Below are 27,683 nucleotides of genomic sequence, written 5' to 3'. Positions count from 1 at the left end.
TTTTTCATGTCTATTTAAGCGCAATTTATGACAGTATGTTCGCACTGAAGCACCGCAGCAATTTCCTAATGTTGTAAACCTGCTCAACATTTGGCAATAAAACCCTTTCTGATTCTGATTCTATTTAAATAACACTGAATTGAGTTTGCAGGTAAAATACATTTTACCAAAAGATTCTCTACAATAGTGAGGAAAAATGCCGTTACGCAATAAGAGATGGGATTTAGTGGAGTATTTCACCAACAAACATCTGAAAACTTCTTGTGGTGGAGAATAAACCGGGTTTGAAGCATTTGTAAATCTCCTTGCTAAATTCTTTCCAGCCCACTAGAACAGTTCCTCTGTTGTTGAGGCTGGCTTCAAACTGATGTATAAAAGCAGCAGGATGTTGGATTTTGTGGCGGACGTATGTTAGTCAGATGCTTGTTAGATCACAATCCTTTAAGCTTGAAACGATGTAAAACATTTCCACTGATTCTCCTGGAAATGAAAAGAAAGTGTGCTCGAGGCCCAAGAAAGAAACTAGTGAGCAGGCAGACATCCGACAGATACTTTCTAGTACAAAGTCATCTACACACACACCCTGAAACACACACACATGCACACACACGCTGACACAGCTGTCATTCAGTAGGGAAATAGTCAGAAATCTTTACTAATGTCTGCAAACAAGCTGTTTCTCTTTTCTTCATTACAAAGTGAGCGTCGTGGTGTGTGTGTGTGTGTGTGTGTGTGTGTGTGTGTGTGTGTGTGTGTGTGTGTGTGTGTGTGTGTGTGTGTGTGTGTGTGAGCAGTCAGTGTGCAGACACAGAAGTGATGCATGTTACATCCTGAACATGAATGCGACACAGGTGAGTGAGGGACGACTGAAAGGCTCCCATCACTGGGTCAGCTACAGGAAATGATGCAAAGAAAAGGCAGCAGCTTCTATTTTACAGCCTTCTAACGAATCACAGAGTTCTTATTGTGACTCTCTGACAGTGTGCACATGACCCGGGACACATTGTCAAAGCAAAATAATACAGAAATGGTTTCTGACATTTGATTCACAGGCTGGAAATATTGTTGTCACAGTCTTCAAGAGTATCCTGCGATGTTGGGCTCAGCTTAAGGGCCTTGCACTGTGATCCTGCACTAAACTGGCGGTAAATGTAAAAAACTGTGATTCCCACAAACAAATGAATGCAACAGGAAGCACAGAAGAGCGAATGAGACACATTTACAGCAGACCAAGGACATTTATGAAGCGACAGCTGCAGGAAACAAGTGTCCAAAGCAGGAAACGACCTCCCAGCGAAGTGGGTTCCTCAGGTGCGGCATGTCGAGCCAGCCCGGCAGGGTACCGCGAGCAGCTCTAGCTGAGAATGCACGTCTTTGACTGAGACTGGGCCGCGCTCGCTGCAGCAGGAAGGAAAGGAGAGAAGTTCAGTGTTCAGTCAGAGTTTGGAAAGCTGTGACGCCTGACCGCCTCCTACCTTGTCTGGCTGCCGCAGCTTTCTCAGCCTCCTCCTCCTTGGCTTTCTTAGCCGCCTCGATGGCAGCGACCTTGGCATCGTGCTCCTCCTTCAGGGCGTTCCACTCCTTCCTGTTGTTCATCAGCCGGTCCAGCATTGGGGTGATCTCCACGTGGAAGCGACTGAACTCCTGGGACGACACAAATCAGACACATCAGCGTTGCTCAATCCAAACCGCTAACGCTGCTTAAATGACACAGAGAGCCAGAGCAGCTCATGGGCCATATGCCGCTGCTCCACGCTTGCAGATGTTTATCTGGGTGGAAGCAGCAGCTGTGGGTGTCTGAGTGGGTGAGCTCTCACCTTGTACACAAAGGCGCAGACAAAGTCGATGAAGCCACACTGCAGCTTTGGAAGTTCCTCCGCTTTGTTCCTGTCCATCATGGGCTGAAGGAGAGAGAGAGAGAGAGAGACAGCTGATGGCCTCATCATCACTGTGGCCTCACACACCTGTGAGACTCCTACAGTGTCCAGCTCTGCTTCTGCAAATGACGTTTATCCACCTGCTGAACTCTCAGCGGTCAGCTCCTCACGTTTTCCTCCTTAATGACTGCCGAGTTACTGCACAGTCCTCAAACCATGTACAAAGCCCTGACTGTGGGCTGAAATGGAGACCAAGGTCTTGGATGCTTAGTATTTAAAAATACATTTAACCCTTTAAGACCTACCATAGAACCAAGTCCGCCAGAGCTTATATTATATTTTTACATGCTGTGGAGCCATTTTTGGGAGCATTTCAAGTTGCTATACATCAATACAACCATTATAGCCCAAACTTTAATAATATGTCTGCATTAGGTGCATAGTAATTACATAAATTGCAAAAAAGTGCAATAAACTACAAAAAAATTGAAAATCGTTTTTGTTTTTTTAACATATATTTCTAGTTAGAGAAATTTAAGAGGCTCATCCCTCAAAACTGTAAATACAAAAAAGTTGCACAAACTAGTTTCCCACCACAGGAAATTTATTTTGAGTGTCTTCATAGTTTTATTTTTGAAATACACCAATTTTTATACACTGCAGGAAAAACGAAAATAAATATTATAGTGCAAATTTGCAAAATAACAGCATATGCATCAAAATAAACTATTTCCAGCAGTGCAATATGAGTCCTAAGCATCCCAGAAACGACACAGAAAGTCATAAACTCAAACATAACTTTTTAAAACACAAGTATAGGCTCATAAGGCCCCGATCGTAAAAAAACTACATTTCCGCAAAATGACGTCACTTCCGGTTTCGGGCAGGTCATGCGGTCATGTGATAGTTCGCGCTGATGGACGTAGGAAGTGTTACAAACAGCTGATCGGATCGGCGAAGCGTGTTTCTGGAATATCATGTTTTTGTTGCTGCAAGTGATTTTTATGCAGTTTTTGCAAAGCTATATGTGGAAGGAAACTGTGACCTAGGACAAGCTGATGGCATAAGATGTAAGTACAACTCCTCCGGTTTCATATGCAAAAAAAATTATTGCGCTAGCTCACGTGGTTGCAGAGCTACCGGGATTTAAAAATAGTTACGCAAAATGGAGCGTGCCCGCTCCGATCGGCTGTAAAGGGTTAATAAAGGGCTAATTATACAAACATGAAATGATGCAAGCTTCTTTCAAACAGGCATCACCTTTAAAACAGAAGCTGCTACATTCAAACGTCATCTTTCGGGGAAATGCTGAGGCGAGCCCTGAAAAGGTCACGATGGCTGCTGGAAAAGCCTCTGCAGAGTCCTGTCAGACCACAGTGAGTCACATGACCTCTGTGGCACAGGAAGCTCTCCCAGCTGACACTGCTTAAGATTAACTCAGAGCACCGCCAGGTAAGCGTGGAGGGCGGTGCTTCAGGTGTCTGAAGGGCACGAGAGAGCAAGGCAGGGAAGAACAGGAAGGTCGGAAAGGATTTGGTCAGACACAGTCACGGCTCTCTCTGTATCAGCGCTCCACACGATGGCTCAGCACCGCCTGCTCAGCAGCGCCACAGGGATGCCAGTCTGTCCTTTCATATTTGCTCCCCATCACTAATGAAACCCCGTGGATTCGGTCCACCAAGTCCTCCCCAACTCCAACTTCAGAATAAACACATGGAAATAACTGAGTGGAAATGTGTTTGGAACGTTTCACTGTTCCTCCAAATGAGTCTTATTTTAAACTCCAGAAGAATCGAGTGAAGGTGGGGTGGTCCCATGCCCTGATGTGAGAGGAGATCCAATCCCTCCACTGGAGCCTTCAGGCACCATGTTTGCCATACATTTGAGGAACCGCGTACCTTCTTTCCTTTTATTCTAAATATTATTTTTTCTCACATTTCTGACAGGGAACAACAAAAACCCAACAGCTGTTTCTGTCTGTGACTGTGTCCATGTCTGTGGGCTGTGGTTAGTTTAGAGTGAGGACAGCAGAAGCTGCAAACATCTGAGCTCTTACGATAGGCTGCTGCTCGAGGACCGTCCTCTCCAAGTCTCCCTGCTCCCAGAACTCTGCAGCGACAGACAGCGCCACCTGGAGGAGGAACCACACAGGTCGGGTCAGAGCTGCTGCTTTGAAGGAGAACACACACACACACACACACACACACACACACACACACACACACACACACACACACACACACACACACACACACACACACACATGCTGGGACTGGAGGAAGGACAGCTGCTGCAGTTTACCACGGAGCTGATAGGAGGAAACATTTGATGGAGCAGGAAATGATCCTTTGTGTTTCACATCGGCCGCTAAATCTGAATCAGACTGCTACAGTGTCAGGCTGTGTCTCAGAGAGATGGAGGAGCGCTGATGAATAATATGGAAATTTTGTATTCAGCAGCGAGTTAGTCATCGAGCCAGTTTTGGGGAACAATTGTGGCAAAGCGAGCAAAGCCTGTAGACACAATCTGTGTGCGTGGGAAGCAGAGCGGAGTGAAACGTGGGAATTATCAGCCATAAAAATGTCAGCAGAATTTCACAGAGAATCAAGAAGCTATTGTCTGTGAAACATCTGAGCGAGAAGGCGTCCATCACTATCTATCTGCACCGGATTATCTGTTTAAATCACAAAGCAGGCTAAGAGAGTAACCAGGGTTAAATTACAGCGGGGTATCGAGCGTCTGCATGCCTCTGCTCACGATCGTCACGGATGTTTCCGTATGACAGCTGCTCAGCTCTGAGGGTAGATTCAGGTGATGAAGGAGCATCAGAATACACTGGGAACATCCTCAGTGCCAGCTCTCACTGTGTCCGTTACAGGATTTTTAAATAGCAGAAGGCTCTCAGGATCAGCGGGATGTTCCCCTCTAAAGGTCAGACGCTTGGTAAAAAGGGACACACCAGAGAGTGTCTGCTGATCCCGAGACCTCTGAGATCTGGACCCTGATTCTGATACGATCGGTTCGGTCTGCTGCACAGAACATGAACACCGCCCACGAGCACGTTTCGCAACACGAGCTGCATTAAGAATGTGACAGAAGAATCGAACCTGTTCTGAGCAGACGCCACATGGGCCTTTACCCAGAATGCACTTCTACTGCTCCTCCAAGTCACAGACATCAAACTGCTGCAGTTCATTCAGACCCCATCACTGATGCTCACAGAAACCAAGTTTAGTCTTTAGACTGTGCAGTACTTAGAAAGTTTGGCCCCGCCCCCTGCACGTCCACCTGAGCAGGAACGTTTCAATTAAAGTGTGTTTGTTTGGATTAGCTGATCTAAATAATTAATACACCTCATCCATGCAGTAAATCACCTGGAGGAGAGCCTGACAGCGTAAACACTACTCCACCTGCCACCTCAGAGGTGTTCGGCGAATCCTGGGGGGGTCCCGGCTGGGAGCCACCGTCCCAGAAACTAAATGCATTATTAGTCCTGCTTTCTGTCAGTTCGTGCTGATATTACATACTTTACAGAAATGCTGAGCCTGCCAGGCGTGCCAAGCGAGCGAGAAGCAGCAGGTTGCTTTTGATGCACGAGGCCGTCAGGAACCGACGCCGAACGCTGCCTGGAAAAATGGCAGCGGTGACAAAACGTCTCTCTGCATCTACTTCATCATGGCTCGCCTCTCGCAGAGTGTGTGTGAGTGTGTGTCGAGTTACAGCAGAGGGCCCGTTTTACAACCAGAACTGAGACACTAGGGGGGCCTACCTTACTCTGGATCTCCCATGGTTTGGCGATGGCGGACAGGTCACAGGCTGTCATCATCATCGCCCTGCAAGCATAGCACGTGGATGGGTCAGAGCTGCGCGTCTGGGTCTCCTTGCTTGCCTGAGAGTGAGTGTGTGTGTGTGTGCGTGTGTGTGTGCGCTTCTGCATACATGACGATCTCTTTGCGCGTAGTCTCCAGCATCATGTATTTGGTCCAGTCATTCCAGTTCTCGTAGGTCTTGGACTGGTCTACAATCTTCTGGAACATGGTCCTCTTCCTGCACAGAGACAGACATTCCAATCAGCTCACAGGAACCATTCCGCTGTTACTGTAGTTATTCCAAAGCCTGGAGAAAGTGAATTAAGTCATTCTGTGGTCCCCTGCTGAATGTGGAAGTTTGCTCACTAACAAAGAAATAATCAGTCTCTAATTTTTATGGTAGTTTCATTTTAAATGAGAGCGACAGGGCATCAACCAAAAACCCAGAAAAGTCATTATATAAACTGATTTTCATAAGAATTTGGTCCAAGCAATTCTGGCTCCCACAGACAGGCTCTGTACCCGTGTCACATGCACTACATGATTATAATCAATCAGTTGAGTACTCCTGATCTCAGCTCATTGTGTGAACAAAGCACAGCTGAAAGCTGAAGCCAAGCTCCATGCAGGATCTCGCTTCATGGGGTGAGGATCATGAGAAAGGAGGTGGGTGGAGCTAGTTAATGATCTGAAGGCAGGCGGTTCCACAGGTATGTCTGAGATCTGCAGGGAACATCATAGAAGGCTTGGTGCTGATCAGATGAAGCCAAAATTTAGCTCCTTGGCATCAACTCAACCCACTGTGGTTGGAGGAAGAGACTTCATAAACATTAGAGACTGTTTGAATTCAGCAGGGATCAGGTAACTATCCCCCTGCTGTAGGTCAGGTTACTGAAGCCTTCACATTCCAAAGGTAACGTTGTGGAATGATGCTGCTAGCGTACTGACTTGAAGTACAGAGCCAGATCAGTGGCGATGATGGCGATGTCCATAAGGTGGATGACGAGGTCGTGCTGACGGCGGTTCAGATTCTGATAAATGTTCAGCGCCTGAAGCAGAAGAAAAAAAAAAGACACTTCAAACAACAAGAAAGGATCCAAAGGTTGAGGTTCCTGCACCTGAGACTCAAAGAGCTCAAAGACGCCTCCTCTGATGAAGCAGAGGTAACGCTCAAACATCTCAGCCCCACTGCTGAAGATGTGATGGCAATCAAATCATCACTGCACACAAACAAAGCTTCACATCTTCATATTTAACGTGTGTGTATATACCTCATCTCTCAGCAAAGTCTTCCCAAACTCCAGATGGTGTCTTTCCAAGATGGAGGAGCCGTGAAGCTTCGCCAGAGGATTACCAGACCTGCACACAAAAACACACACACACGCACAATGGGAGGCTAGACTGTGATAAATCATGCATGTTGAGCCCAGGGTGGGCCTGGCTGCCTGTGTCCACTGCTAATGGTGGCTTTCATTAGCTCATCCATCAGCGGGAGGAGCAGAGCAGCTGGAGGCGTAGCTCGTCAATATCGACTCATTGATATTCTCTGTGTGTGACGTTGACTTCACTTAAAGAGCTGAGGTCAGCTCGGCAGCTCACGGGACAAGCGACTGTCGCTCGGAGTCGATAAACGCTCCTCAGAGTAAACAAAGGTCTGATTTCCAGAAAGTTTCAAAGAACGTGACTGATGCTCTTCAGCAAATCAGGACATGCCGCTCACAAAGGTGACACCTGCTCACTATTCAGGGTTCCCACTGCTGCCCCTGCACTTTGGCATCCTTACATGAGCAATGTGCAAGTACAGAGGGTCGCAGCAGTCTCACCTGCTCACCAAGACACAGATAAGGTGTAGCCACATGTATCAGCGTGGTGTTTGTTCTTAAACAGGCAAACTTTGATTTAGCTGTAAGTTTATATGTGCAGTGTTTTTCAATGTTAGGGTCTGCGTGTGACACCAGCCTTCAAAAACCTGTGGAGCAGCTTCAGAAGAATGTTCCTCACTGTGAATCATCTACAGAACATCATACCATCCACATACTCAACAGCTGGAGGAATCTCTGTGCGCAGGCTGATAAGGATAGATCAGGAACACTTCCAGCATCTATGAGTGGCTTGGCTACAGCTCAGTCATGGAGGGAAGACGGCACGTGTGACTACGATGGAGAAATGTGCTCCTTTAAAACTGATCTCAGGTCAGACCCAAACACGGATCCGCATGAAGAGGAACGGGAGCTTCCGGCTCGTTATCTGCAGTTTTCAGGCTCGCAGACCATCACAGACTCATGAACTGTCCAACTTTTACAGACACGTCACTACCTCCAAATCTTTCTGTTAAAAGGGAGTTTTTCCTTCCCACTGTCGCCAAAGTGCTTGCTCATTGGAGGTCATATGATTGTTGGGTTTTTCTCTGTATGTATTATTGTAGGGTCTACCTTACAATATAAAGCGCCTTGATCTGGCGCTGTATAAATAAAACTGAACTGAATCAAATTCATAATGATGTCGTCATGTTTTTCTTATAGTGTTTGATTTGAACATTTGATTGTTTTCTACGTCACAGCATCCTGACTTTTTGTAATTGTGGTTGTAGTTTTCTTTTAGTGGCTTATGTTTCATTAAGATTTGTTAATAAATGCCATATTTTCTGCACATGCTCCTGTCAGGAGATCTGCTTCTTAAACCAAACAGTAAAAGCTGCCTTCGTGCAGGGCCTCGAGTAGAAATCAGTGTTTGATTTGATCAAATCGAGCCAACAGACTGTACAGAAAATATGGATGTAATTTTAAGCCCAAAACATTGTTTCTTTGTAATGACCAGCAGAGGGAGACTCCTCTGTGAGAAAATAAGGCTCCTGATTGGCTGCTCTCTGAGCTCAGGAAACAGTCTCAGATGTTTTTAAGTCTTCTTTAATATAACGTGATTTTTTTCTGCAAATGACGGAAAACAAGCTAAATGCTCCACTGGTGACTACACCCATCTCATATATGCAGCATGCCAAACACCCCCACCCCTGCCTTCTTACTTCATCTGGTAGAGGTTGTTGGTTCCTCTGTGGTCGATATCGTGACAGAAGCCGGCGGTTACCATGGCCATGCACTCCAGGTCTGTGTAGTAACGCTTCAGATCACCTGTCTGAGAGTGTCAGCCACACAGAGCAGATGTTTATTCATGGAGTCGGCGTGCAGGTGTGCACTTGCACACAGACACACACACACAGATATGTACACACAGGGATTAACACCGATCCACACCCAGAATCATTGCATGTGTCTGCGCTATATGAATATAAACTATGACTCTGAGTGGTTTTCTTAATAACGACCCCTTCAGGCACACTCCATTATATCTGCCACAAACACACAACCTTGACTGAGAGAATGAAGAAGAAGAAGAACAGGGTGAGCAGAGGGGTGGGGCTGAGGGATACTGAGGGATACTGAGTGTGTGTGTGTGTGTGTGTGTGTGTGTGTGTGTGTGTGTGTGTGTGTGTGTGTGTGTGTGTGTGTGTGTGTGTGTGAGAGACCATCAGCAGGGTGAACATTGTCTGTCCAACGTTGAATCCGTGCCTCCAGTTGTGGTAGGTGATCTTCCTGTAGCCTTTACTCAGGGAGTACATGAATCTCACCAGGACCTGCAGAGGAAGCACAGCATGAGGTCCAGAGGTATTAATAACAATCCTTACATTTGAAATGATGCTAGTTTATCTAGTAGTCAGTCACTTTTAACCAATAAAAAGTGTAAGTGTGTGCATGGAAATGTCTGTTCTTAAACAGATCATGCTAAACTTAAAGCCCCTGAATTGACGTGCTGTGTGAACATTAGCCATCCAATTTTTCGTCATCTCTTATAATTTGATATCCCAAAACGCTCCTGTGGCGAGTATTGTGGTGATGACTTTAAACCATGTGCACGTCCAGCTGTTGCTGAGACAGAGTTCACATCACGTCTGTGGTCATGAAATCCTTTGAAGGACATTACAGACCACCAGTTGGATCCCCTGCAGTTTGCCTAACAGGTCGGTGGATGATGCAGTGAACATGGGACTTTATTACATCCTGCAACATCTCGACCGCCCGGGAACTTATGCCAGGGTCCTGTTTGTGGACTTTAGTTCGGCTTTTAATACCATTGTGCCTGAACTTCTCTCCTCCAAACTTTCCCAGCTCAGCGTGTAACCAGCTACCTGTCAGTGGATCACCAGCTTCCTGACAGACAGGAAGCAGCAAGTGAGGTTGGGGGAGATCACCTCTGAAACTCGGTCCCTCAGTATTGGTGCCCCTCAAAGATCTGTCCTCTCACCACTATTGTTCTCTCTCTATACTAATGACTGCACCTCCAAGAACTCGGCCGGTAAACTCCTAAAGTTTGCAGATGACACCACCATCATTGGCCTCATTCAGGATGGTGATGAGTCTGCATACCGGCAGGAAGTTAGCAGCTGGTACTCTGGTGCAGTCAGCACAATCTGGAGCTGAACAAGCTTAAGACTGTAGAGATGACAGTGGACTTCAGGAGACATCCCTCAACACTGCTCCCCCTCACCATGTCAGACAGCCCGGTGTTGACTGTGAAGATCTTCAAGTTCCTGGGTACCACCACCTCCCAGGACTTGAAGTGGGAGACCAACATCTCCTCCATCCTCAAAAAGACCCAGCAGAGGATGTACTTGTTGACACAACTGGGGAAGTACAGTCTTCCACAGGAGCTGCTGATCTAGTTCTACACTGCAGTCACTAAGTCTGTCCTGTGCTCCTCCATCACAGTCTGGTATTGTGCAGCCACTAAACAGGACAGGAGCAGACTGCAGCGGACTGTACGGGCAGTAGAAAAGATCACTGGCGCCCCCCTGCCCTCCATCCAGGACCTGCACCTCTCAAGAACCAGGAAACGGGCAGGGAAAATCATCACAGACCCCTCACACCCTGGACACAGACTTTTTGACCTGCTGCCCTCTGGCAGACGGTATAGAAGTCTGCAGACCAGGATGGGGCTTGCCAGCATGACCTCAGAGCTAACAGCTGTAACTGCACTGTGTTGAGAGCAGGTGACTGCTGTTTCATCACAACCAGCGCTCTGTTTCCTTTGTGCAGGTGTACGTAGACCCCTCCACCGATTGATGGAGGTCAGCTGCAAACTTTTCTCTTCCCTAAATGACACTTTACCGTATTCTTAGTTATATGTAACCACTAACATGATTATTGTGTTACAAGTAACATTGAAACCATCATAGCTGCTGCTGCTCCCGTGTGCATCGCACTTAAAGCCATGGATGGGGGCACACGGACCTCTCTGGGAATGTGAAACTTGTCCACCACTTTGAGTTCGTAGTACATCTTGATGCCACACTTCACCAGGTCCAGTTCGCTGTGTTCAAAGTCACAGAAGTGAAACTCGAAGATCTCGGCTTTCTTGGAGTTCGGCAGCACCTCGGACTGTCGAGGAAAACAAGAACAATGCATCAGATCAATGTGGGAATATTTTATTTGGTCATGACCCGGAGCTCCGCGTGGATTAGGAATAATAAAAATCATCAGAACAAACAGCTCCCTTCTCATCCTGCCCTGTTTTTCTTTTTGTGTGCTGATGGGAGCGTTTGGCATTTTTACCAGGATCTCCTGAAGCTCCTCCTCCTCGCACTCGTCCGGTTCCTTCCCCCACCTCTCTCTGGTGTTCTGCGGACAAACACACATCGTCAACAGTCACCTTGGATAAAATGGTTTGGCATCCATCAACTGACACCTGATCTGAGGTCAGAGCAAGTTGTCTCTCTGACAAATCACCTCATAGAAAACCTGACAGCTTATTCCAGCTTACAGATGATGCTCAGCTCCTGCTCCTGTCATCCACATCCACCAACAAAGCTTCAGAGAGACAGCTTTTAGCACGAATACTCAAACAATAAAAGACAGACATAAAAGAGAGCGCTTCATCTCCATCTGATTAGAATCATATTTATCCAAAACAATGCTGTAATTCAACGACTCTTCAAGTCTTCCACTAAAGATGTTCACTTACTGAAAGTTTCATTAATCAGAGCCAAAGAGATTAGTTTTAGAGGCCATCCTCATCTCTGAGGTGCTCCTGCCTGAAACAGGAGGAACAAAACTTGAGTGGGGAGACACAGACTCACTCACCAGGACGTTTTGGATTTCATCTTTGCGACACTTGACGTGGTAGAGCACCATGTCCTGGTAGATGTCCTTCCTGTTCTCCAGTTTGTTCATCTTATCGTAGGTGTCGGTGTTGAGCACCGACCAGCCCAGGAACTGAGTCAGAGACTGGGAGAGAAAACACTGGAGCTTCATTCACCTCACAATCCGCGTACAATTAAACAGTATGTGTTATTGCGATATAGTCTAGTGGGTAAAGGTTTGTTGTGTGTCGTGTGTAGTCCTGTATATATCTGCAGCCTCAGTCAGCTTTAAATGTACAGCAGCCGGCACCACAGGGCGCTCCCTACTGTAGGGTACAGTTCATTTAGTGATAAAATCAGGGCAACAATATTAAGAGCAGAGGTTTGTTGATGAGCTGAGGGTGTTTTGTGTTGCAGTGAGGTGGCCACAGAGACATCAGTAAAAGCCTCCAGGCCTGATTATAAATAATGCAGACGCTCTGAATGGCCTGCAGTGTATTTATAGTAAACCAGTGACACACACACACACACACACACACACACACACACACACACACACACACACACACACACACACACACACACACAGTGTACCTCCATCAGGGTTTCATCCATCTCATCAAAAGGTTTCCCATCCTTCCTGTTATAGAACGTGGCCACACCCACAATCTCTTCCTTCTTGTTGACGATGGGCATGGACAGAACGTTCTTAATGGTCCAACCAGAGTCATCCAGCGGCTCCGTCTGAACATGAAAACACCCTGAGTTTAATTAGCGATGACAGGACGGCCTGCGTGCCCACTCTGAGCTGGTCTTATAAAGGAAAGAGTTATTTATTTTCTGTAATAATCTTTTTGTCCTACAGACCGTCTCAGAGTCAGGCGGTCTGCCTCCATCAGTCAGCAGACATCTGAGATGTTCAAATGACTGACTGCAGCTTTAAGCCAGTGTAACAGGCCCCACACTGTCAGCAGACCTGAAGCACGATCCGTGTGTGAGCTCGGACAACAGTACCCACCGCAGTAGAACGATTAGAATAAATGCACTCGGAGCTTAACAGCCCCCAGGAACATCATTTAAAGTAAGGAGAGCAGAGAATGTTGGAAATGTCACCGATTTATATGTTCATGATTAGTCTCTGGTGTACTGTTATAGTACAGGACAGACCACTGTAGTGCCAAGGCAATTTTTTTGCATACTTTATACCTACACGTCCTTCGAGCTGGCTCGCACAGTGCAATCAAATTCCAGCATCTTCTTCTACTGAACATCTGATTACAGATGACAAGCCAAAGCGGTCTCACTGAGCCCTCAAACAGGAAGCTAAAACTACTTTGTCCTTACTGAAAGACTTCAAACATCATTATGGTCATGTTGTAATCTAAGATAATACTGAGGATGATCACTTTAGTCTGGAGTCTGTGATAACTGACAGCAGGTCAGTCCTGAAGTCGTTCAGTAACATCTTTGTGTTTTATGAAGCATCCTTGGAATGAAAGATGGCGTACAGCTTACCTGAAAGCTGAAAAACTCGTCCTCAGCTGCGTTCATTATGTTACAAATCTGTGGGAAAAGGAAGTAAAAAGATGAGCACGTGAGGGGAAGAAGCTTCACATGTTAGCAAAAGACTTCTGAATCATCTGGAAGCTTCAGAAGCAGAAATATCGATGAGAATGAGGAGAAATGAGCAGAAGGTGGGATGAACGTGCTCTAGCTCTGTGGAAGAAAGAACCACATGTTCAAAATCATCACCGTCAAGCTCTCAGCTTTTTCTCTCAATCATGGAAACGTAACTCTGCATAGGAATAAAGTTTTCACCTTGTACATAAAGCAGAAGGGGAAATATGAAGCGGGAGAGATGATGTAGGCGTGACAGATGATGAGGAGCAAAGACGACGGGAGGACGGGACAGGAGGAGGACAGACGAGGAGGAGGATTAGACAGACGAGCGGCGGCAGCGGGCTCGGCGGTTTGGGAAACACTTGCCGTGATTAATTACAACGGTTGCAGAAATTACAATTATACATCACCGCAGTGTGTGGCTGAGCACTTTTCATTTCCACAGCGGCATGCACGCTGACAACTGTGTAATAACTCTGAAGGCACTCTGCTCATCGACCCACCCGCACACTGCAGCGAACATGAGTGGAAATCAGATTTTTAAAGGACAATGATCTAAAGTTTTCACTGTCTCCACATCAGTGGCAATGATTTAAGACTTTATTGTTTAAGGAGTTATTAACGTGGTTCTGACAAAGAACACAAAGTACAGTAAAATTACAAGATGGACGTAATGTTAACGACCAACATTAGAGACTTTAAAAAAAAATTTATTCAGTTCCATTCAGTCCCCTTGGGGTGCTTTATATGATAAAGAACCTACAATAATACAGAGAAAACCCAATAACCCATCATGACTCTGTATAAGCATTTGGCGACAGTGGGAAGGAAAAACTCCCCTTTAAAAGGAGGAAACCTCTGGCAGAACCAGGCTCCGAGGGGGACAGGAATAATAACTAATAAATAACAAATAAATGTCCTCACTCAGGAATGGCTAAAGACAGTCTGAGTTTGTGGGGAAGTGCAACTTTTCAAACACTGAATCTTTTCTTCAGCTCAAACAAGTTTTTACTGCCTTTAATTAAACCTTTAATGAACCGAGCTGGCACCGTTTGTACTCATCCGGCTCTCTAAACACTCATTCATTCTCACATTTGTGACCTCCAGGGTGTCCAAGCTCCAGCCGTCATCACGTGTCCACATGACCTGACAAACTGTCCCAACTCATCGTGAGGCACAAATGCAAAAGCCTCAAATTTAAATCTCAGTACAGTCCTTGCCTATACATGGTCCCCTCGAGGCCCTCTGGGAGCTGACATTTCTCACAAGAGACAAAGGAAGAAGGGCATGTTTGTTTCTTTAGACAGAAAAGCTGATCAGGAATATTTTATGCAGTAATATGACACAAACTTTAAACACAAGTATTGCCAAAAATATTTAGATGGTTCACTTCAGGCTCCAGATCATTAACCTGCGTTTTTTCTAATGACCAGCAGGGGGCAGCAATTCAGGCTGTAAAAAACAGTCTATGAGAAGCTAAACTTGCTGCACACTTGATTTACAGCTTTGCTGATCAGTGTATGGGCTCCATTCGTGTCTTAGTTAAGAAGATCTGATGCTTACTTTGTAAACGGGAGTAAAATAGACGTAAAGTAGAAAAGCTTTAGGGTTGAGATGACAGCAACCTCAGTTTCTCGGTCAGATCATCACTTCTGGTTTTAAAAGTATTAAAATGCTAACTTGGAGCTTCTGAATGAGTTCTCGTGGGGTAAGAACAGCAGAAACGTTGGAAATTGATTATCTTGTGACAGTTAATGTGAGCTCGTAGGAACAACAGATACTGACCAGCCCAGTTTCTGCTACATAGGTGGGTAAACCGCTGACCAGGGCCCAGTGATCTGCTGGAGGACCCCTGGAAATGAAGACATGCCACACAGAAGGTTAAAATGCCACAATCACCTTTAATAAAAGCAAACAAAGTGTACATTTCAGTGGTAATACTCAGTTTACTGTATCATTGTTAAGCAAATGTCATGTAAAACGAGCTCAGGTCAAATAACGTCTGTTCAGCCTTCGGTTTGCACTGTGGTGAAGTTACTGTGAGCTGCATTGTTTGCACAGCGGTTATTAATGTTTACAGAGCAGGGTGGGATCACGGAAATCACAGCCTTATATGGCTGAAGGGAAAATATATCAGTGGTGCTGTGAGGCTTGGCTGTGAGGCTTCGCAGAGCTCCCGAATCCGTTTTTTACCCTCAGGTAAAATCTTTATTTTTCTCCCACATAGAATGTTATTACTATTAAAATCAGCCTTCTCAAATATATTCTTGCTTCATTTAATTTAGTGCGTTTAACTTCACTTGTTTTATATATTAACTTACTTGTATTGAGTCACCTGTGCTCTCTCAGAGGACCGCTGCTCATGCTAGTAAGGACAGACTCGCCAGGCTGTTCATGTTTATCATTATACTGTCGTCACTCTTCCACGTGTTGTGTTCAGATTGTGATTCCTGTGGATGTGTTTTTTAGGACTCCAAGTATTCACGTTTGAATTAAGCCACTCTTCCTTCCTTCCTTCCATGAGAGCAGTGCAAGGGTCACAATCACGTGACCCCTGCACTGCTCTCATACACAACCATATCATCTATGTTAAGAGATCGCTGCATCCGTGCTCAGATTTCCTTCCTTGCAGACACATAAGTGTGACCCGACGTAATGCTAGTGGTCAAATCTCTGCAGCGGCACTAATATCTGCTAATGTCACATCTGCTGAGACTTACGGTATGACTTTGATGTCCTCTTTGCCATGGAGGATGTAGTCAATCACTTTGTAGAAGATGATTTCCTTGAGAGGTCAAATAAGATCACAGTTAGTTTGCTGAAACTCTCTGCACAGACTCAGGTGTGAAATCAGGTGTAAACTCCACACACAGATAGAAAAAAACCAACAACACTTTAAAGCCCACTGTGTGTGAATTCTGATAAACTAGAGACAGATAGGGGAAAAAGATTAGAGGAGAAAGACTTTGATAGGGCTGGAAGCATTATTTCACTCAGCGTGTGTCACAGAAATGAGCTTCTGATTGGCCTGCTGATGGAGATACAAGAAGCTGGCACGTTTTAACCTGCTGGAGGTGCTACAGTCACTGTGATTGGAAGCACTGAGTAACAGATGAATGCCACATGGACTTGGATCTCAGAGTTTGGTCAGGACCTCCTCACCCTGCCATCAGGAGTTTTGGGTCCATCATAAGGAGGAACCTCTCCCATCAAAACAGGCCACAAGTCAAAGAACTCCTGCACACATAACAGAGACACAGAGAGAAAAAGGCATATTTAGAGGAGAGAAACATTAACGTTATTTAATGTTATTCTGGGAAGATGTGGTGCTTTTGTTCAGTCTTCAGAACATGCCCAATTTCACAGATCACAGCGCAGCTTCTACTGCTGTTTGTTATTAAGTGTGTTATTCATGAAATCCAGTATTGTAAGCAGACGGCCATCTGTACAGACACACAACATGTGTTTGTTCTCTGAGAGCAGGTGCTGGGAATCAACTGGCAGCTGCTTGTAATTAGGTGACAGCCACAGCCAGTATTTATGGCACCATGTTAGTTATTACAAATACATGGAGAAGCTAAGAAGATACTTTAAATATACTTTTGTCAGCAGAAGAAAAAAATCAAGCAGATCAGATAAAGAAAGCCCAAGGAGTCTGAAAATATGCATTCCCAAAAGATGAAGATAAAAAACACAATGGATTCCATAAAAACAAAGACTGGATGGACGCAGCATAGAAACAGGGATGATACTCTTAAACATGTTGGTTCAGCAGGTCCTGGTCCTGAACCCAGACCATTCACATTACAAATACCAGGATGCTGGACAGCTTGCTAAAGATTTCTGGCTCCTCTGTGACTCTGGCTGTGAGTGTGTTGTTGCCTACCTTGGTCTTGGTCATGTCCAGCAAACCCACAGAGTAGCGGTCACAGTTGAGGAAAGCTCGGACTGTGTACAAGGCTTTGTGGAACTGCCTCTCGATGTCTGTCATCTCCTCAAACACCTTGCTGGCTGACCACAGCAACACCTGGACAGCAAAATCAAACAGAAACCTGAACCAAGGACAACCACGCACTCATCTCTGCTGCTTCTCTTCCTTCTAATGTCTGGTGCTTTTTTTTGTTCATCACCACTAAAGAAAGTGGCTTTGCATAGATCTATCCTTACCTGTCCTCTCCTGGTCTCACAGTTGTGTAGGTAGCTCAGGTGGAAAACTCTCAGTGCCAGGTTAGCAAAGTTCAGATATTTGTTCAGGGTCTGGGAGAGAGTAGAACATGAGTGGTGAGGATTTTGAACTGCACGCTCTTACATTTCTTATTACACCAGCAATCCTAAAAAAACCCTCTCCTCCAGCTGATCATCTCAAGGAATTAATTTGCAGACTTGGAGCTTGTGTCCATGTTTTAATGAAGAGCTATAATAATCCTAACCCAGAACACACAGTTCTGATGAGTTGCTGTCAAGAAACTTGCAGAAACGCCTCATTTTTATCTTCAAATGCAATGTTTAAACGGTCCCTGTTAGTTATGACAAAAAGATGCCTCATTATGTCTCTCCTGACATTCATCATGTTTGGAGCAGCAAAAAAACCCCAAAATTAAGCAAAAATCGACTTAAGAATAAAAAAAAATCACAAAGACTGCACCAAAGAGTAAAACAGTGAAATGTGCATTATTAAGTCTCTCTGTTAGTAAATGGTTTTGTAATTGATCAACAAACGGATTTACTGTGCCTTACAGAAACCTGGTTACAGCAGGATGATTGTTAGTTTAAATGAATCAACACCCCTGAGTAATAGTAACTATCAGAATCCTCGAAGGTCGAGGAGGAGGAGTGGCAGCAATCTTTCACTCCAGCTTATCAATCAACCAAAGACCCAGACAGACTTTTAATTAATTTGAAAGCCTGATGCTTAGCCTCATACACACTAGCTGCAAAATTCAAAAAACATTTTTACTTGTTGTTGTTTCTGTTTCTAATTTCTACTTCTTTGACTTTTTATCTTAATGAAGTGCATGCAAACCTTCGGTCCAACTTGGTCACCTTACAGATCTTACAGCTCTTCATGATGCAAAATTAGTCCTGAATGCTAACAAAACCAAAGTAATGTTGTTTTCCCATAAGTGAAGCTCCGAACATCAACTCAGGAAAGTGATACCATAGAGCTTGTTGACTCAAACAAATGTCTTTGTATTTGATAAGGATCTCAAATTACATACTTGATAAAAAACCTCAAATTTACTTTACAGTTTTTTTATAGATTAAAATCGTGTTTCTCTATTGCAACTTGCGTTAAGCTTGTTTTTATCGCTGTTGGATTAAGCGATGCTGTCTATCGATTTGCCTGTCCCATTACCTTAGCTCAATTAGACCCCATTACCGTGCTGCCCTAAGATATAGAACAGGCTCACACTTCATGACTCATCACTGCACTTTGTATAGCCTTGCTGGATTTACTTCACTCAATAGTTGAATAATGAAGCATTGGTATATTTTTATATACACAGTCATTCTAAGAAAATTGCCATCATATATCTACACCAAGTTCATTGCCCTCCAGAACACCTACAATCTCAGAGCCAGGAGCTGGCTGCGGTTTAAAGTAGAACTTGTGAGCACAGAGCCAGGAATGTCAAGTCTGTCTTATTTCGGCATGTGGTCTTGGAATTATCTGCAGCTCAGGATGAGGTTGGAATTTCTTGTCCCTTTATCTAGTTTTAAACAAAAAACTGACAGAGGTCCTAGTCACCAACTGTACCTGTAAAATTTAAATGGCTTGAATTTGGAACTGTTTTAAATGTTGTAATGAATTTGATATATTTTACTGCTTCATATTTAGTGGTCAATGTGATCATTTCATACATTGTTGCAGTTGTATATAAACTGGCTTGTTTTGCACTTTACACACTGCTGCTTCTTACTTAGTCATACACCACCACAAAAACAGCCACCTCATGAGCTTTCTGTCACTTTATTATTCAGTTACACACAGTTTTTCAGTCTGTTGATGGTTTTCTGATAAATCTGCTGTGTCACAGTTAAACTACATGACGTATTGTTCACATCGGTGGCACCACAAGAACGCGATTAGATCCGAGTGGAGCGTGGTTTGGGGTTAGGGGGACGCAGCTGGCTCAACAGCCACCGTGAATTGTTCCTGGTGTGTTTGAATGTCTGTGTGATCCAGAGTTTTGAATTTTCTAATTAGTTTTTATTTTTATTTCATTTTGACTCTTGACTCTAAACTGTTTTACTTCAGTTTAGAGTCAAGAGTCAATGTTCTTGTGTCAGTTTAGTCTTTATCTGTCAGAGGCAGGGTTTATGAAAATCAGTGCTGCTGTTACAATAAAAACACTTTTTGAAAACAGCAACTCTCTGTCTCGTACCAAAACTGAGCATATTAACTCTATATGCTTATTTTCATTCTTTTTAGTTTTAGTGAACTATAATAAGTTTGGTCTCGAATGCTGCAGCTGACCATGCTTCTCTGATTGAGCCAATGGACAGTGAGGAGGACACATCATCAAAAGCAGGTGGAGTATGTCCATCCAACAATAACCATACCTGATGGAGTCAGGACCTCTGGAGTTCATGTGAGTCAAAGTTTCATGTTTTTCTGGTCACATCTGTAACATCTGTAACTTCGACTCCTTGTGTTTGTGATTGGTCTTAAATGAAGATCATTTTATTGGGGATTATTCTGGAGGTACGCTCGATAGTGTTCTTTATCAGTTCTGTCTGGTTTCCTCCACATTAACACTCAGTCTAGTCCTGCTGCCAGGTTTTCTTTTAGTCCGGGTCTATCTGGCTCCAGGTCTGAGAAACTGACCCTACATGTTACTTGTTAAGACAAAAGGGGATGCAGCTACCTAAATATCACTGACAGAATGAGACAAAGCGGAAGAAGAAAGTCTGCTGAGGGACAGGCGCTGTTACAGGTTACCTCTTCATCCTTGGCAGTGAAGCACGGGCCATCCAGCTTGTTAACAGCCATCATGACAGCCACCATGTCTTTACCGTTCATGATCGGGACGGCGAGGACATTCTTCGTCACGTACTCGGTCAGCTCATCCACAAAGCTGCTGAAGTGTGTGCTCTAGGAGGAGAGAGAAGAGGCAGAGTGGATATTTCACTGTATCTAATTATCATTGCTTTCTCGCTGCACTTTTCAAAACTCCCAGAGCTGCTTTGATGAACGCTCTGATGATATCCATAAATGCTGTAAGTGAAGCCTCTCCGTTATCCTCAGATGCCACGCGCTCTCAGCTGCGCTCCATCTATGCTTCATCTATGCTTCCTCCTGAGCAGCAGGGGTCATCAATTGTTCCTCTGGGGGTGTAACACAGGAAAAGCAGCTCATTAGCTGCCAAGCTAATCATATGATTGTTGGGTTTTTCTCTGTATCTATGAAGCGCCTTGAGGTGACTTTTGTTGTGATTTGGCGCTATATAAATAAACTTGAATTGAATTGAATTGAAGAAGGAACAAAGACCTTTAGATCTCACCCTGGGTCAGCACACCTGAATCAAACAATTAGTTCATCTGGAGAACTTCAAGACATGCTGAGGAGGTCATTTAGCCATTTAAATCAGCTGACATGTCTAAAATCTGCAGGACCCTAGAGGCCTGGAGTTGCCCACCCCTGCTCTCGACCAACCAAGTGCAGTAGGATATAAAATCAGGTGTGACAGTTAAAACTGAATAGATGCTGAAGCTGAAAACCATGTGAAACCCTTCTTCTCCCCTAAAAACACAGCGTGGAGTTTTCTTATCCAAACACTTCCACCGCAAACTGAAACGTCTTCAGGTGCATTCGCTGTTTAGATTCTAAAAGAAGGGCACAGAAACCCTGCTGTGGCTGATCCTGGATCAGCTGCTTCATCTGCTGCCTGACAAACAAACCCACTGCACAGATAGGGCACTTTGCCAGCTTGTTATTAGGTGACCTTTGACCCTCTTAAGCTCGCAGAGCTCATCACCCTGCACATGGATCATTTACCCATTTTTAGATGGAGACACAGTATCGTTTATGCAGCTCTTACGCGGTTGCTCTTCCAGTTTGGCTCTTCATCCCAGAGCACACACACCTGTAAGTACAGCTCTGCAGGTGTGATAAAAGGTGTGCAATAGTGCTGAGTCTGTGGAAGCAGCGGCCTGTGTGACCTCTGCGACTAATCTGGGATTGCTATTATTCAGGACAGATTAACCTGTTTATGTGGAGCCTGTCCACCTCCCTCACACACACTGATAAATAACAGGGTACCACTCTGAATATAATTGCATTATTCTCGGTCTCACTTTGAAGGAAGAAGATGATGAATCGAGAGTCTTGCCTGATTGGCTGATCTGCAGTTAACTGGGTCAGGATGGAACCAGTGAGCACAAAGGCAGCAATGCCAGTCCCTGCATTTCACACAGAGCCACCCCGTGCGCATTAACATCACAAAGCCAACCTGTTATCTGGAAACACTCGTCGGTCCTTGGCTGGGGGGAGAAACTGAGGCTCTGATTGTTCCTGTCAAACTGTCACGTGTTTGTGTGAAGCTGAACACCGTTTCACAATGAAGAGCCAACAGGCTGCTGGGAGCACAACTGCTGCAAATAAACCGGGCACAATGAGCTTGAGCCCACTTTGTTCCTCCGTCAGCAGCACGGCCTTCTGAGGTCAGTGAAAGGATGCGGTGGAAGTGATACAGAGGAGCGCCTGTGTAATGTGGGCCGCTGCCCTACGTGGCGTGAATGTCTCAAAAAGAGCTGCCAGAGGCGGCTCCTGCAGGCGGACCTGCAGGAGCATGATGCAGACACGAGAAAATGCTGGCCAGCTATTTTTAAATGTCAGAGGTATTGGCTGTAATGAGATTGAGAGGAATTAGCAGCATAAACCGCATGGAGTCATGTCACCCTCTGGTGGACACACCGAAGCCGAACGGCTCTGATAGAAAATGAAACAGGTCATAAAAGCATCAGAAACACAGATGATTGCAAACATTCAGGGAACCTCGAGGCTCCTGTCTGTTAGTGATGTGTCGGTCGCGAACAAAATGGCTCTTAGAGCCGGATCTTTGACGTGAATGACGGGAGCCGGCTCCTTATTGCGAGCTGTGGGTTTTTTTTTTTCTTTCTCTCACCCTCTCTCTCACACTTTTTTCCGCACAAGGCTCACATGCGGATGAGGGGGGAGGGGCGGAAGTTACACTCTCAGTAGCACAGGAGCGGGGGGGGGAAGAGAGAAAGAGACCTTTCTAATGTCACATTAGAAAGGTATCCGGTTGTTCAGTCTGACGTCAGTAGCCGTGTCTGGGTCTAAACTCCGCTGCAGGTCCGTATATCAAACGATCACTATGGCATTACTGAGAGTTGAAAAACTGTCTAAAGTCTTTCATCTTTAATAAAATGATCAGCGTTCTGCTCTACCAGGTGTAACAATTGAGTTTAGCATCCAGGCATCCATGAAAACGGAATTTATGACATTTAACGGAGTTAGAAGTTAGCAGGAAGTTAGCTCGCTAGCTTCTATCTAAATACAATATAGCATGTCCTGACTGCGGGATTTTGGAAACAAATTCAAACATACAGCTCTGTTATCACTTCCAGCATAAATGAAGACAGAAAACTAAACAGCAGTGACGTTTGTAGGGTTACTGAAGTTGGGCTAGCTGGTATATAATGATGTCCTACGTTACCGCTAGCGACACAGCTATGTTAGCATAATATGAACAAGCTAACTTTTTTTCCACTCGATAAAAGTTAACGTGAGTGTTGTCGGTGGTCAGGAACAAATGTAATCGCATGGCAGGATGCTGTAAAAGGACAAAACTTCAGCCAGGAGAACAACTGAGATAATCCATCCACAATACGAGGTTAGTCATTCATATACTGCTGCATGGGCTGGGCTGTAGTTACACCCTAAGGTTTTAAAAACTGAGCTTAAATAAATGATTAGCGGTAATAAAAGCCGAGGGAGGTCAACAGTGATCGCTGACTGTTTTAGGAGCTTTTTGAGATCAAATATAAGAAAATACAAAACATTAAACATGTTAACACAAAAGCCATATTAAACGCAGACTACTTTAGACCCGGAAGTAGGATTCGTCGCGTCATCACTGAACAACCGGATAGTAATCAGCCACAACTATTTGCGGATGATAAAGGATTCAGAAAGTTTATTCATGCAGGTCCATATGACAGAGAATATGCATCTTCTTTTTGTTTTCATATTTTAATTTATATTTAATTGTGTTGTGGTTTGCAGTGTTTTGTGTTGTTTCACTTTAAATTTGTTAAAGGAAAAAGCTGAAAATTTAAATAGTTAAAAATTGAAATGTGAATAGTTGGTTTTTGTATTATATGATTTATTTATTACATTTTATATGGAGTGAAAAAATAAAAGTATATTTACGGTGGCCCCTACAGACAAAAGACAAAAACTCCAAAACATGTAAAAACTCAGAAGCACGTAAAACCTCAAAACACGTACAAAACACAACAGAAGTGTTCCAGGATGTTAGGCGCAGTGTTGAGCTTTTGTTACCTAGTGGCTACACAAGCCAGCAAGTACCAACAACCGGATTTGGTGTGTGGTAGTAACAGACAAATGAACATTTTTTTAAATTATTTGAATATATATGAGTGCTTGTGTATAAATACACAAACAATACACATATGCTTTCAATTATGTAATTTAAGTGATCTAGGTAGCTCTGTTTTGGAAGTTCAGTTCATGCTAGAAATGTGTTTTGGAGTTTGTACGTGTTTTGTCTCTAGGGGCCACCGTAAATATTTATATATAAACATATAATAAACTTTATTTATAAAGCACACTTAAAAAATATATATATATATAAATAAAACCACTTTTTTTACATTAGTAATTCCTTTTGTGCATAATTTTATATTATTGTTAATAATAAATTAATTACAGCAACAAAACAACCTGAAGAGCCGGTTCGGAGCTGAAAGAGCCGGCTCTTTTTAGTGAGCCGAACCGAAAGAGCCGGTACTCTAAAAAGAGCCGGAAATCGCATCACTACTGTCTGTGCTACTGACTGTCCACGCTGTAGTTTGCTGCTAAATTAACTGCTATTACTACAAATAACTGGAGTCATAACTGCATTAATTCCCTCTGTTTAAACCAGTCGTGAGTTCTTTTACATGCTTTCATAAAGTGAACGTGTATCTGAGAGGATTTCCTCTTAGCTAAACAGCCACATGCTGCTTTTAGGCTCTAGATGTTTTTGGGGACTTTACTTCATATGTGATGGCACAAAGATGAAGGTTTCCAATCGACCAATCAATCCCCCATAAAGAGTACTTTGGGGGGGGTTATTACCTGTGACACATCAGAAATGTTGACCATCTTCTTGCTGGTGGCCACGTGGCCCACGATGCCCATATCCAGCGGGTACACGATTTCACTGTCGGGTTGCACGAGGCACTCGTCAAAAATGGCGTCTTTATGAACGTTGAACAACCTGAAGGTAAATATGGAGACAGAAACGTGACCCAGGGTGACCAGGCCCTCTCTGACCTCACTAAGTGCTGGAAAGAAGGAAATCCCAGTGTGCTCCGTCACTGGTTCCTGAGGAGGAAGCTTGACCTCCGAGATAATAAACATGTCCAAGCTTCATGCTTACATTTAAAATCTTTCAATTGCCCCAGGGGGACAAATAAAGCTATCAGCATCGCTGCTACCTGCACTGCTTTCAGACACTGAAGTGGGTCTGCAATCACCTGGTGGCGAGCTCAGCGACGCCGTTCCTCTGCCGGTACATAAAGAGACTCATGCGATCCACCCGCAGCATGAAGCTGAGGTGCTTCATCAGCCTGAAAACGGACTTCTCCATGTTCAGGTTATCCTGGATGTCACGCACCAGATCGATGAGGATCTCGCTCTCATCCACCATCGTCAGCTCATGAAACGTGCTAATGTTTACTGCCGTCTTGCGGTTGGGATCCAGCAAGTCCGAGATGATCTTAGGCCGGAAGTTCATGTCAAAGTACTGCTTGGCAAACTGCGGGTTGGCATCGAGGAACTGCTCTGCTGCTGCTGCATCCACCATGATTACTGCTGACAGGGGGCAAAGCTGATTGGAGGAGTGCTTCTACGAAAGACAACAAGTAGCAGATGAGTTTAATACTGAGAGAAATATAATTTCGTGCAACAGAAGAAGAAGAGAAACTGGATTTGTTTCTGGGCTGAAGCCAAAACAATGAGCTAAAAGATGCTGAAGGGCCTTTGGCTTTTCTCAGCATTTTACTCTCAGATATGACAAGAATACAGAATGTGGTGTGAAAAGCTGGCATCACCATCCTTGCTCTGCACATACTTTTATCAATCAAACCATAAAATAACATAACAATGTAAAAACAGTTAGCAAGAATAAGGCGGCTGTACCTGTGAAAGTCCTCCTGCTGTCTCCGGCTAATCCGTCTGTGCTGCAGATGTCTGAGAGGAGAGAAAGGATTACAGGGATGGTTTTAAATGGTCATGTGTGGACATAAGCCTGTGTCCAATTACATCTTGGGGATTATATGCCTTCCAGTGTTCAACTTCTTTCTGTGTCTCAACAAAACTCTGCTAACACTCGCTGATCTTCTTCAGGACCAAGAAAATTAATATTTCTCCAGTTTTCCGTTTACTGGATGGTTTTTGGTTCATGCATCCAACCAAAGGCCTCATAACACACTTCATGAGTCAGCCACACGCACATTTAAACTACCACTCAGCATCGACTGACCAACGCACATCATTTCAGAATAACTTTGCGAGGTTCAGTTTTCAGTTTGAGCCTTGAAGGACTGAATGTTCTCAAGTATTTTAGTGGAAAAAAAACTCTCAATCGTCTCTTTCAGTGTAACCACATTCCTCTGAAATGCACTCAGACGTCAGTGTGTCTCAGCATAAAGAAGCAGTGTACGTATGACCTGACACACCAGCAGCACACGTGCTGTGCCGGCACACGGAGTCCTCGGTGTGCTGCAGGACAGTTTAAGGTTAATGGGGACGTGAGACCAACGAAGACAGGCCGGACACAAACTATGTGAGTAAGTCTGAGCGTGCTCAGATACACAGATCACATGACCCGTGTGACATGCAGTGAGTGGAAAAGCTGGACAGTCAGGGACGTGTCTATCTTTCCATTTCTCTGATTTCTTATCAAATGTTCAAATTCACACGCGGTGTGCTGGAAAGGAGAAACAGGTCCCTGAATCACCTGCGTGTACTGCAGGGCGTGTATGCACGTGTGCCACTCGTTCTGTCTGAGAACACGTCAGCGAGCTGACGGCGGACGTGTGAGCTCTCTGAATGCTTTGTGTTGGGTATCATGTTTCCTCTCTGACCTCTGACTCTGGGGTGAGAATTTTGGGGGACATCATTTGTCTCCCCAAATTCTGCAGCTTTCACAGACAGCGAGTTTGAACTCTGAGTCTGCTTTAACTTTGCGATGCCCACCCAGTGTGGTCACGACACAACCCCCGTCAGCCTTACACAACTGAGGACAAAATGAAAAGAAAGAGCTGAACCAGGTTTGCTGTGAGTACAGTCATGATGACTGACAGATATCCGTGTGTTTGTAATAAAAGCATCCAGCTCTTCTGGCCTGACGACTGTAGGGTGATATTTTTCACTTATCCTTGGACTCCAGGCGATTAGCGCATGCCTCACACCCACAGACTGTAAATAACAATGCAAACTTCTTGAACTCATGCCAGATCAAATAGCTGTAAGAACCTGTAACAGGAGCTGTACTGCCCATCCCCACTTCTAGTGGGTTGAACCTGAGATTCTGCCGTGTTTGAATCCAGGAGGACACAACTGTAAGAAAGAGGAACAAATTTTTAGGAGCTTCAGTTCACAGACCAACGAGACAAACGAGGTGGATCAGAATACTTTAATATCAAAGGAAATTCATTTGTCATTATTAGGTAACAAAAAAACAAAAACTAAAAAAAACTTCCACTAGAAAACAGGGAAAAGGGGCGGAGTCTAGTGATGTGTCAGAACAGTCAATGGTCAGAACAGTAGGAACCTGTAGATGAGTGCAGGTGAAGAGGCACAAACATCATTTCTACATGTTTCTGAGGGAGTGAAGAACGTCCACACACAAGTGTTTCCAGGGTTCATTGTCCTGCTGGAGCTCCATCTCAGCCTTTGGTCGCTGACAGTTCACCTGGCCGTGCTTCGCCAGTATCCTGGCAAACACAGGTGTGAGTTTTGACCTTTTCTTTAAGAAAAGGTGAAGC

At 44.5% G+C, this 27,683-nt stretch overlaps 1 protein-coding gene across 1 annotated transcript; it reads right to left on the bottom strand.

The window, feature by feature from the left end:
- Nucleotides 1-608: 608 nt before the first annotated feature.
- On the bottom strand, nucleotides 609-27,630 carry pde6a (phosphodiesterase 6A, cGMP-specific, rod, alpha). The gene is made up of 26 exons (XM_080901083.1): nucleotides 27,470-27,630; nucleotides 27,172-27,255; nucleotides 25,834-25,884; nucleotides 25,170-25,540; nucleotides 24,769-24,910; nucleotides 20,383-20,535; nucleotides 17,607-17,696; nucleotides 17,326-17,466; nucleotides 16,602-16,676; nucleotides 16,160-16,224; nucleotides 15,225-15,291; nucleotides 13,335-13,382; nucleotides 12,414-12,563; nucleotides 11,821-11,964; nucleotides 11,293-11,358; nucleotides 10,972-11,118; nucleotides 9,210-9,317; nucleotides 8,709-8,818; nucleotides 6,958-7,045; nucleotides 6,635-6,735; nucleotides 5,817-5,924; nucleotides 5,647-5,710; nucleotides 3,934-4,008; nucleotides 1,818-1,901; nucleotides 1,476-1,644; nucleotides 609-1,398 (listed from the first exon to the last, which is right to left on the bottom strand). The coding sequence occupies exons 4-26, from the start codon at nucleotides 25,496-25,498 to the stop codon at nucleotides 1,355-1,357; spliced, it is 2,568 nt and encodes an 855-aa protein (XP_080757209.1). The 5' UTR covers nucleotides 25,499-25,540; nucleotides 25,834-25,884; nucleotides 27,172-27,255; nucleotides 27,470-27,630; the 3' UTR covers nucleotides 609-1,354.
- Between the last annotated feature and the right edge of the window lie 53 nt (nucleotides 27,631-27,683).

This window comes from Rhamphochromis sp. 'chilingali', assembly GCF_963969265.1.
Source record: "Rhamphochromis sp. 'chilingali' genome assembly, chromosome: 13".
NCBI lineage: Eukaryota > Metazoa > Chordata > Actinopteri > Cichliformes > Cichlidae > Rhamphochromis > Rhamphochromis sp. 'chilingali'.
The sequence above is the reverse complement of the archived record's forward strand: the minus strand, read 5'-3'. Positions and strand labels throughout refer to the sequence as shown.